Source organism: Branchiostoma floridae, unplaced genomic scaffold (genome assembly GCF_000003815.2).
Source record: "Branchiostoma floridae strain S238N-H82 unplaced genomic scaffold, Bfl_VNyyK Sc7u5tJ_401, whole genome shotgun sequence".
NCBI lineage: Eukaryota > Metazoa > Chordata > Leptocardii > Amphioxiformes > Branchiostomatidae > Branchiostoma > Branchiostoma floridae.
Genome location: NW_023365834.1, coordinates 21334 through 32511, shown reverse-complemented (window position 1 = coordinate 32511; position 11178 = coordinate 21334). Strand labels below are relative to the sequence as shown.

Below are 11178 nucleotides of genomic sequence, written 5' to 3'. Positions count from 1 at the left end.
CCTCACCACTTAATTCATGTGCACTGTGTAGTGTTTATCTCTTCTGTAAATAGTGCTGACTTTCTCTTCTAACACTGTGACACTATCTGTTCTTTCAGGCTCTCTTCTTGTTTTTCTTTGTCCGTGGCCTTGTTAGCATGATGGCCCAAAACGGCAGCACTCTTATGACCCTTGAACTTGCAAATCACTCATTTGAAACAACAGTGAACTGTGGTCCTTTGAAAGAGAAAGCTGTGCATGTTGTGGCTTATTTCTTGCAAAAGATCATGATTGCTGAACAGTCTGAGTGTGCACAAATACTGTATGAGGAAATATTCAATAATGATTAAGGTCATGTCACACAGAGGAAAGGCCTGCTTTCAAAGTATGAAGAGATTTTTCCTACCTGTGATCACCTTACCAACCCCACCCCCGAAAAAATCATTTGGAAAAAGTCGTAACAAATTGTGGTTTTATGTTATATCAATGCACAGTCAGGCCTTAGTTTAGGTAAAGGTCTATGTGTATACTGTGTACCAAATGATGTACACTGTCCTTGGGAAGTTGAATATGACAATGAATGGAGAGAATACAGTCAGTCACCTACAAAGCTTTCAGCTGTTTAATTCCTTGTGCAGATTATTGTATTGTACTATACACAATTACTATTTTGTAAAATATGAATTGCCCAATAGACCCCATAATGATAAAATCAAGTCTAGTAATTATATGAAAGTTACATTTCCCATGACATTGTACATATATTCTTACAGTATGTATAATATACTTATTAAGCAGATACATGAGATACTCAGTACTTAGATTTTATATCCTGCAAATTGCAGTTAAAGCTAATGTACGTGTATTTAGTATTATTACCCTGCCCTGTATTTTGTAAAGATCATAATAATTTTGTATTTAACTTATATCTAAAATCCCTATATTTTTGGAGTGTCAATAATGAATCTGTATAGGGCTTAAACAATGAAATCAGGCCTCATGTCATAACTAATAAGAAACATGTCAGTCCCTTGGAATTCCTTCTCTTGATTTTGAAATGTGTTTCCGCATCACATTTTGCATAGCAACTGCAGAATTCCTTCTAAACATGTTACAATTTTCATTACCACACTTTGTTAAAATATAGCATTTCTACCACTGTGACAATTTGATCAAAATTTGTTATACTTAAAATGGTGTATTCATAAAAGGTATTCAGTCATCCTACTATAATGTGAGGTTACAATATGGAATGTTAAAAGCAATCATTCGGCTACTTCAGATATTCAGATGTACAGGTTATGTGTTGTCAATTTAGTACTGCAGATTATTGCTTTTCACACATTAATAAGATTATTATACAAAATGTATTCAACTTATATCATTGACAATATGTATGGTTTGATGGCTATAAGATGATTTACATACTGGTATATTTATCACATTTTACTTCTCAGCAGTTTCAGCCATATTTTTTTTTAAACAATATATTCACCAATGTTAATGGTCACTATTTTCTCATAGTTTGTGGAAGATACTGTGTGAAACATGTGGAAACCTTGAGCATCATACACATACTAACTGCTCTGTGCTGGCTCCTTCAAAAAACGTTAACCTCTAACTCTTCAATTATGGTATTTTTTCAAGCATACAAAATAGACTATAATTGCAACATCAATTAAACTTCTTGCAGAAATAGACCATTTTAACTTTAACTTGTTGCAAAAATGGACAATTGCCAAATAACCATTTTACATGCAAACTTGATTGTAGAATCATTTATGTGCTGATATTTAGTATCTCCAGAAGTAACTTAACAGGTAATATCATTGGGCATGTAAAACATGCAACTTACAAAATTCTTATACAAATGCATAATGAAAATCATTTTGAAAAATGCATCCAAAAGAAGTGGACAAAATAATCTAGGCACATTCTTCCAACCTGCACGTTACCAAATTTGAAGTCGTATAATTATTAAATATTAATGTGAAGGCACAAATAATGGAATGTTGTTGTTGGCCAATCATACATTTGTATGGACCCAGATTCTTTAAATTAATCAGTCTCATTTATGGAAGCCAAACTTGTGCAATTCCTGTGCACATTGACTGCTTGTTCATCAATCATCTTACAAAGGAAGTAGGCAACAACAGTGCCTTCCCACGAATCCCATGACAGGAACAGTGGTTGTGAATGACCAGTTTGCTAGCCCAAGGTGCTCCTGTTTTTTTGACAGCAGGCTTGTAAAGGTGCACTCTCACTGCACTTGGGTCACGCTTGCGTCACTGCGGGGTTTGAAAGATACTCATCGAATTTCAGTGATAAAGAACAAATTTTCTTACTTTTTGTGTATTTTGTCGTGTTCTAAATCATCATGACTTTTACGTGTTACGCAATATCCAAATTGTAAAAGAGAAAATAACAAAACAGTCATGCAGTGAACGAACCCCCCATTGACACAAGCTTGACACAAGTGCAGTGAGAGTGCACCTTAAGGTACAGATGTTATCTGGAGTGGCAGGGTCTGTGTCATCTGACAGCAGCAATATCATGATAATACTAGATAATCATTTAGCATCCCTGCATCCTTATACCGAAGCCAATAAGAATGGTAGAAAACAGCAAAGTCTTTAATATGCAGATGTTTGTAACAATTATCAAATCAGATTTTGTATTCTATGGATCAGGGACACAGAATTCAAAATTCTCCTTACACAACAGTTGATTTAAGACAAGGAGAACACAAGGTACATCATTTGGTAAGGAAAAGTTCCTCATGCAGTGCCTGTGCACATTCTGCCTGCTCAGAGATGATTTTACGCAAGAAATGTGCAATAACATGCATGGCTTTTCCTTCAAATACTGTCACATAGTTAAGAGCTGTTTCAAATGAATAATTTGCAATTTCAAGGGTCATGAGAGTGCTGCCATCACTTGCCACCATACCAACAAGGCCACGGATGGAGGATGGGGGCGGGGGATCAGTTGTACCCAATAGACCATTACACATGGGGAGTTTGTGTTCTGCAGACTCTTGGATACTTTCCTTATTCGTTGCAGACAACTCTGCCAAGTCTTCCAGGGAAGCCTCATCTAGGCCAAAGCACTGCTTGTACACTCCACAGAATTTCCTGATCTTCTCTGTAGAAGAGAAAAAAACACATTACATCAAGATGGATGATCATACTTACAGTATTACTATACAATCAATATAGAATACAACACGGTGTATTCCGTATCACCCAAGGTAACAGCCCGACCCGCGGGAGGGCTGGGACCAAGGCTGATGCGGAATGCACCGTGTTGTATTTTATTTATGTCATACCCACCTGAGAAAACCCATGTTTTGATGCAAAATGCGTCAGAAGTTGAACAAATTTGGTGCCCTCGAACAAAAAGTGTTGCAACAACAATGTTCCAACGTCCAAATCAGGTATTCGAATTACCAACTGTGCCGTATTCGGCCAGTTCGATATGGTTTGATTTACTTGAATGAAGCCTGTGTGATACGTCTTTCGAACCTGTGCGATACGGAAAGTATGGCCCGGTCCGGAACACCCGTATCGAACGTTTTTGCATCACAGGTATGACATAATATTACTTATACACATGTAGCTCCATGTCATAATGATGTCATGTGTAGTATGCAGACCTTGCTATGCCAATTTTTTCACAAATTACACAGTGTCAACATTGACAGATGGGGGAGGCAAAATGTTTTAATTTGAACTAATTTGATTTGCTAGTAAACCCACAATTTCTTTTTTTGATGGGGTAGTTTACATATTGATATTAGCCTGGCTAAATCATGCTCATGGTCACCCATAGTCTGACCAACTGCTTAGAGAGAGCCCCTGGCTGTGAGAGATTGTGTAACATAGGCTAACGTGAAAAAAGTACAGCTCTAATATGTTAGAGAACTAGAAAGGTCACATTTTTGACGAAAATACAAGATGTTTCCAAAAGGAAGAAAGAAACATGCAATACCCTGTTCGCATGATGAAAGCGTTGTATGTAAATTATATAATACATTCAAACCTGTCTATAGTGGCCACTGAAGGGACAGGTGACTATATGTGACCACTATAGACAGGTGGCCACTATAGAGAAAATGCTGATCAATTGACTATGAGCAATAAGTTGCACCATTGGTTTCAGTATCCGCTTAGATTTGCAGTTTGTTTAGATTTACAGTTCAAAGATCTTAAAATGATTCTCTCTGTGAAGCACTCTAACGTTCTCTTCTCTCTGAAGCACTCTAATGTTCAAAATAACAAAACATTACCGAGGTCTACTGGTGTGTCCACCATGAGTCCAGACCACGGTCTGAGTGCCCCTGACTGGACAGCCTGTGTCCACACCATCTGCTTCAGGAGTGCTGACTTGATAGAGATCATCTTTGGGGAGTAGTCTCGGCAAAGCATGATGAATGCCTGTTGGTACCAAATAGACATAATATTTTGTGACTTAATTAAAAACAAAACTGAATACATTCAAGAGAGGAAGCAACAGTTTTGTCAGCTACATTCAGTTACCGTCATATTTACAACGTTAGTTCCTTGATTAGGACAAACCAATGTGCTACTTTAATACCAGGGATAACTACCTTTTTGGCTAAGAATTACAAGGGAATATTTGAAACTATGTTCAACCATTATACCAGTCCTTCAGTAACTGTTACTTTATTTTATCCAACGCTCTTGTTACTTACATGCTCTGCTGTGGTGCTATGTTTATACAGAAAAAGCTGTCAGTTTCTAGACATATACTTATCACTGACTGTCACAGTAGCAACAGTATCTACATGTACATGTACTAACTAACATCGACTATCATAATTCCACCAGGTGCCATATGCATAATACCGCCGCCTCAAAAAACAGTAGTATACAGGTCTTCCCAAGATTGTCTTGAACACCGCATGTTAAATATCTTAAATGTAATACAATTCATATATTTAGGTGTTTAAGACAATCTTGAGACGGCCTCTATAATGACGTTTTTTGAAGTGGCGGTATAATGGCACCTGGTGGAATAATGAGAATGTATGTTAGATTTTTTAAAAAATGATTGGTTCCTATACCTGCTTCTGAAGTTCACTCAGTTCTTTCATCATAGCCTGTCTTAGTCGGACCATGTCATAGGCTCCTCGCATGACATCTTCCCACTTGCCACTGATGAGGAAGATGTCATCCAACTTCACTGTTGTTGTGCAGCCCTCAGCACAAAGCTTTTCCTTTGGACAGAAAGGTGGCATATTGAAATACATGTACATATTATTGTTTTAATATTTTTTCCTGGGTTCCATCCTCCGTAGTAACTGCTGGCTCAAAGACAAGCAAGGCAAAAGATTGAGCCAGCAGTTACTTTGGAGGATGATACCCAGGCTATACAATCATTTTTCAGTAAAAGTCTCCAGGACCTGTTGATGCAGATTTCAGAAATGGAAATTTGATTCCACATGTCAGATTTGATATCAAAATAAAATTTAGAATTATGTAACTGATTGTGGATATTTGGTTGGTCTTCAAGACCCCAAATAGCATTATTGAATTTGTCTGATCAAGTAGTTCAACAAGCTTTCATACTGCAGGAAGGCTAATAGTTTTATCTGCACCTTTAGCCAAAGTATATAAACAATGACACACAATAAATAGAATAATATTCATATACCATAATTGTACACAATTTACATGACATGTATGTCATTCAATTTTTACATATTATGCGTACTCAATTTACCTGAATAGCATCAGCCAGGCTCTGTTTTACTCTCTGCATGATGGCTTCTCGTTCTTTAGGTGTAGATGCACCCTCTTGTGTGTCAAACTTTGACTTAACAAACAGTACCTGTAAAAGAGAAAAGCATCTGATGTGCTCTGTTTGAAAATAAAAGTAATAATTAATTACAGCGTTGAACAAATTTGTTGCCCTCGAAAAAAAAGCGTTGCAACTGTAATGTTCCAACGTCCGCATCAGGTATTCGAACTTTCGATGGCGCCGTAATCGGCCCACTCGAAACAGTTCGATTTATTCGAATGGAGCCTGTGTGATAAGCCCGGGCCGTACGGAAAGTTATCATCCGGTCCGGAACACCCGTATCGAACGTTTTCGCGTCACAGGTATGACATAATAATTAATTACAGCAGCAAGGTCCTTAACAGCAGCATTTAATTTTTCAGATGGACATTGTGAGTATTAAAGTTTACTCTCAGACTGTTGTCCAATTGAGTAGTAGTGATTTATAACTCACAGTATTGTGAAAAATACATATACAATGTATCTTGGAATTAAGCTTGAACTGTTTTGTCAGCATTTGTCTTTTAGTTAACATTTGGAGGTTAAAGCCCCTGCATTGAAGGTAGTGATAGTGTTTTGACCTGCAATCACATGACTTAGTTAGTTTTGTTACAATACATTGTGTGACTGCTTTGATATATACCTTCTTGTATACTCTACCTTCTCGTCTACCTTGCCCTCCCTCAGGGACTAGGTAGGTACATGTAGGTATAGTGCTAGTACCTTCTTGTCCATCTTCATTGCTTCCACTGCTAGCCAGATCGTCTCTGTTGCTACATCCTCTCCACAAAGAACAAGGAAGATGTCGCAGCTGTCCATGTTGTTCATTTGGCATGACATGTACCGGGACTTGATGTCTTCTGGCCTCCCTATTTGTATGCAATATAACAAATAAAAAAGAAATTTCTTTGGCTGTTGATTTCAAAATGGAGGCCCATGTGATGGACCAATGATTAAAGTAGACTATACAAACAAGAAAATAACTAGCATTACTTTCTTTTTAAATGTTAAATCATTCAACCTGTCCAAAATTAACTGTCACTGAGCAATTAGTCTATTCTATCCCTGGCCAATAGTCAAGGATTGCTACCTATTGCAAATGACACTGCTGGGAATCTGACGACAGTGAGGTTCTGTGGCCGTTCCGAGTCCGCTGACGTGTATTCTGTTTGAGTGGGTCCGGCTGCTGTACGAGATGCCACCTTCTCACGGTATCCCAAGAAAGAACTGATGAAGGTGTTTGTTCCAGCACCATGGTCACTGATGACTCCTACAGAAAAAAAACATGTAAAGCTTTTAAGTTACTGCTAGACTAAGTACTTATTGTGTACACATATGGTTGTAAAAGGTATGTAAATACTAAGTGGACTTTCCCACTCTTGGTCCCAAATTACAATAACTAAAAATCTAGTTATTGAAATGGGTCAGATTTGAATCTTTATTGGTTGTCCCTCAAAATTCATTTCACTGCGATATCACTACATGATAAATTATTATTATAATACTTATATAATAACCCAATCTGTCAAATACAGTTGCGGATTGTCCTAGTTAAGATCCCAATTGCAATCAAACTTAAAATAGATTCTAGTTTGTCCTAGGACAGATTGCAATTGCAATCTAGATCTTTACTAAGTCTTAGAGTAGACAATTAAAATTGCAGATTTGTCATAGGGCAGATTCTGATTCCATTTGTCATAGGAGAGACTCTGATTCCAACCTGTCATAGGATGATCTGCAATCATAGGATTGTCATAGGCCATGAATCCTGATCTCTACAGTGACATAATACCATTAAGTAGATTCTGAAGTCAAATCAAGGCTGGAGCTTGCCTGCTCGGATCATTGTCTCTTCACACTTTGGTAGGCCATCTTCCTCAATCTTTGTCAGGTTTGTCGTGTCGTCCAATTGGTTCAGCTCTACCATCTCTTTAGCTTCGAGACTGTGCAAGATAGTTCCAGCATCACCTTCTTCCAACTGCAAAGTGTCTGAGCTGAAATGCATCACTGTCCTGGAGAAAAGAAAGAGAGATACAATCAAGTACTTGTCATGAAATGTGGACAACGTTTGCAGGAACAAAATTACAGATAGAACAGTACTGCATACCAAAATTCATTAGCCAAATGCATGTAATCTTATGATGTATATATACCTGTCTGTCTTTTCAGTATCTTGGAGTTTTTTGAACATGGCATGTCTTAAGGCAGGAATTTGTCCAATGTCTTGAGCCACTGCCTCGTACTCAGTACTGATGATGAAGATGTCAGATGCATCAATGTCACCATACTTCAGTTTCTCAAGATTCATCTGGCAGTTGCTGATCATTCCACTTTGGTTTGTTGAATGATGGCTGTCATTTGGCCTAAGAGAAGGAAAATTCAGGTGTTGAGCATGTAATGTAAATCAAAGTGAAATGACAAATAGTTACACAACATTATATTCACCTAAATCAGTGGAATTTAATCCTTGAAATAAAGATAAGAATTCGTGAAATTCAAAGGCACTGCAATGAAGTTTTAAACATAATTATGGCATAAGCAAAATGGTTGGATTAATCTGCACTATACTGTAAAATGTCCTTAATTAGTAGCTTACCAAAGAAATAGCACTTTGACATTTTTCTCTCTTGCCATCTTTGCAACGGTGATCATTTCAGTGGTTACATCTTCGTCAATGAATGTCAGGCAGATGTCACATTGTTTCAAGTCGTCACCAAAGCTCTTCTTGTATGCCTCTTTGTCGATTTTCTGTTGAAAAAATGACTTCTTCACCTGTGGACTTGGAAACCCCACAAACACGAGGTTATCAGAAGACACGCATTCTGTAGGCTTTTGGATGGCCTTGTCTGCATTAGCTGCACCTGAATCAGTATTACAGATGCCACGGATGGAGTTCAGGAACTCAGTCCTGTTGGAGCATTCTTTACCAAGTATCCCAATGTATGCTGGGCTGTGTGCATAAAATGGAAAGGAAAGTTAATTTAGTATTTTTTTTTTCTTTCTTTAAAATTCATGTAAAATTTATTTTCCTAGACAAAAGAGCATAAAAGAGTTGCAATAGACAGTCTATCATGAGAAAAATCAGAGTAAGACTTAAGAAATGGAAGGTTTACAGCCATAATGGTGTGTACATACCCTGGGTCTTTTCCATATGCATACTTGAAGAGATCAACTGCACATGACTCCATTTCGTTGATCATCTCACGTGTGACATACACCACCAATGCAGCTGAGGCTGGTGCTGCTATGAGTCCACCAACAACTGGAAGGGCAATGTTAAGAGTAAAACTTGTGACAGCAAGGGCAGCTATCATAGCTCCTGATGTAGTAGCAGCGATGATAGTGCGAAGTGCGAGGGGACTTGAGGCATTCTTAATGCTTTCCCCCAACACAAGTCTTCTGTCAACAAACCTCTTGAGGCTGTCATAATCCTTCTTTCCTAGCTCTGCTAGTCGCTTGAGGGATTTGTCGTTGAGACACAAGGCAGACTTGATGCGATGGTACGCTACCACAAGGGCCACTGAAAAAGATGTTGGTTTCTGATGAGTAACATAATAAGATGATTGTGCAATTTTATAATATCCAAAGATTGGACAGATCATTGGACGGTACTGGCAGTATCAAGAGAACATCAAGGAACATTTCCATTGCCATTAAATGTCAATGGTGAATACACAGCATGATGATTCAGAAGTACTGTACATAATATTATGATGTTTCCTTTAAAATGTGAATATATGTCATTTGGCTAGTATGTTTCAATCATAAGCAGCAGTATCATTAAGTAACATGCAACAGTTAAAAATGTACTGAAATTAAGGACCTTACCAATATCTGTGACTATCCCAATTCCTGGCACAGGGGCGGCACTGATGACTGCATTACACATGGCCGCTACAATAGCTTCCCGTGTTCTGAGATACTTTGCTTTCTCATGTACCATGTCAGTGGCAAAGTCTGACAAGCTTGTGATAAGAACTGCTTTTTTGTCTGGAGACACACTGTTATAGATAGTTTTCCGGAGATTCGTCATGTCATATTGACCTTCAGCCATACACTCCAACACTCCAGAGATGACAAATACTCTTGTCTCTTTTACCTCGCCATAATCAAGCCTTTTTAGCTCCTCTGCTGTAGCTTGGCGCAGTTCCTCGACAAAATGCTGTGTTTCCAGTGTGGTGTAGGATGTGCCTTTGGGGAAACGAGTGGGGTGATCTCTGCTCTCATTTGCTAAGTCAATGTCAATTTTTGACCGGACGAAGAGGACGTTCTTTTCCATTTTTCTGGCTTCTTTTGCAATCCAGATGATGTTGTTACTCACACGGCCTGTAACAAATATGAGGAAAAGATCGCAATTTTTCATTTCTGCACCATGCAGGTCGAGGTAGCTTTTCGTGTCAAACTCCTCTGCTACACCTGTGCCCGTGCTTCGAAAGATGACTCCAGGGAAGTCCAGGAGAACAATGTTTTGATTGTCTGGTACCGGATACCGCGTGACTTTGTTGGTAGTATGGCGAATGGCTGAGACTTCAGCAGCTTCTTCTTCTTTGGGTCTTAAACCACGGAAAGAGTTGATGAAAGTACTCTTCCCTGCCCCTGCATCGCCGACAATGCCTATGTTAACGGTGGCATACTTTGCGCTCTGAAATGTTGATGTCAGTCTTTTTGCCATATCTTCAAAATCATCCGAGCCATCACATGCTTTCTTCAGCTCGTCTATTTCTGCTTGAGACATGTGCTCCTCGAGATCAGTGATAGTGAGCTGGACTTCATGGTGACATGCATCCCTGTGTAACCAAAGGAAACATAATTTTTTGTCAAACTTAATGTTTTGAGATCACACTGTTAACTCTTGACTCTTTTGATGATCATTCTCCCATGCAGAGATGCATTATTTTGTAGAAACTCCCCCAAATTCACCTCTGCTTTATCGGCTTGCCTGATTCACTATAAAATGGTCTTGCATATAAAATTGATATTATAAGTAAGTTCAGGACCTATAGTAATACAGAGCTAAGTCATGCAGAAAAAAATGGGAGACTGTCAGTGATATGAAGTATCAAATACTATGAAGACCACAAGACAGAGCAGAAATTAGTCACTTCTATTGAGTCATTTCATTTAAATTAAGAAGCTTACCTTCAGTTAAAAGGGTAAAAGCCAATCAGTGCGCAGCTAAATGACCAATATGGTGAGCATACCTGTCAGGCTGACAAAATTGTTGTTGTTTTAGAGGAAGATGATTTCTTAGTGCTTTAGGGTTAACTGAGTTACTGTAGTATCTACCTACAGATCTTACTGATGTCAAATGTGGTATCTTAGCTAGAAAGGCCGAAGTGTTGACTCGTCTAGGATGGAAGAACATCAAATCCATACACAGACACCAGAAGGCGTTGC

General features: G+C 38.4%; 2 protein-coding genes across 2 annotated transcripts; both read right to left on the bottom strand.

Annotated features, from left to right (window-relative positions):
* Positions 1-127: 127 nt before the first annotated feature.
* LOC118408768 lies at positions 128-5820 on the bottom strand. Its single transcript, XM_035809627.1, has 4 exons — positions 5725-5820; positions 5066-5218; positions 4268-4415; positions 128-3123 (listed from the first exon to the last, which is right to left on the bottom strand). The coding sequence occupies exons 1-4, from the start codon at positions 5761-5763 to the stop codon at positions 2735-2737; spliced, it is 729 nt and encodes a 242-aa protein (XP_035665520.1). The 5' UTR covers positions 5764-5820; the 3' UTR covers positions 128-2734.
* A 651-nt stretch (positions 5821-6471) lies between these two features.
* On the bottom strand, positions 6472-10516 carry LOC118408770. The gene is made up of 7 exons (XM_035809629.1): positions 9610-10516; positions 8917-9301; positions 8378-8731; positions 7935-8144; positions 7615-7793; positions 6872-7051; positions 6472-6650 (listed from the first exon to the last, which is right to left on the bottom strand). Exons 1-7 carry the CDS (start codon positions 10514-10516, stop codon positions 6472-6474), a joined length of 2394 nt encoding a protein of 797 aa, XP_035665522.1.
* Positions 10517-11178: the final 662 nt, after the last annotated feature.

Coding starts and splice junctions, on each gene's coding strand:
- LOC118408768 (XM_035809627.1), bottom strand. CDS start 5,763: ATGCAGAGAGTAAAACAGAGCCTGGCTGATGCTATTCAG. Junction 5,219..5,724: donor GCCTGGCTGATGCTATTCAG/GTAAATTGAGTA, acceptor TTCTGTCCAAAG/GAAAAGCTTTGTGCTGAGGG. Junction 3,124..4,267: donor GGACACACCAGTAGACCTCG/GTAATGTTTTGT, acceptor TCTCTTCTACAG/AGAAGATCAGGAAATTCTGT.
- LOC118408770 (XM_035809629.1), bottom strand. CDS start 10,516: ATGTCTCAAGCAGAAATAGACGAGCTGAAGAAAGCATGTGATGGCTCG. Junction 8,732..8,916: donor GCATATGGAAAAGACCCAGG/GTATGTACACAC, acceptor TTATGCACACAG/CCCAGCATACATTGGGATAC. Junction 7,794..7,934: donor GATACTGAAAAGACAGACAG/GTATATATACAT, acceptor TCTTTTCTCCAG/GACAGTGATGCATTTCAGCT.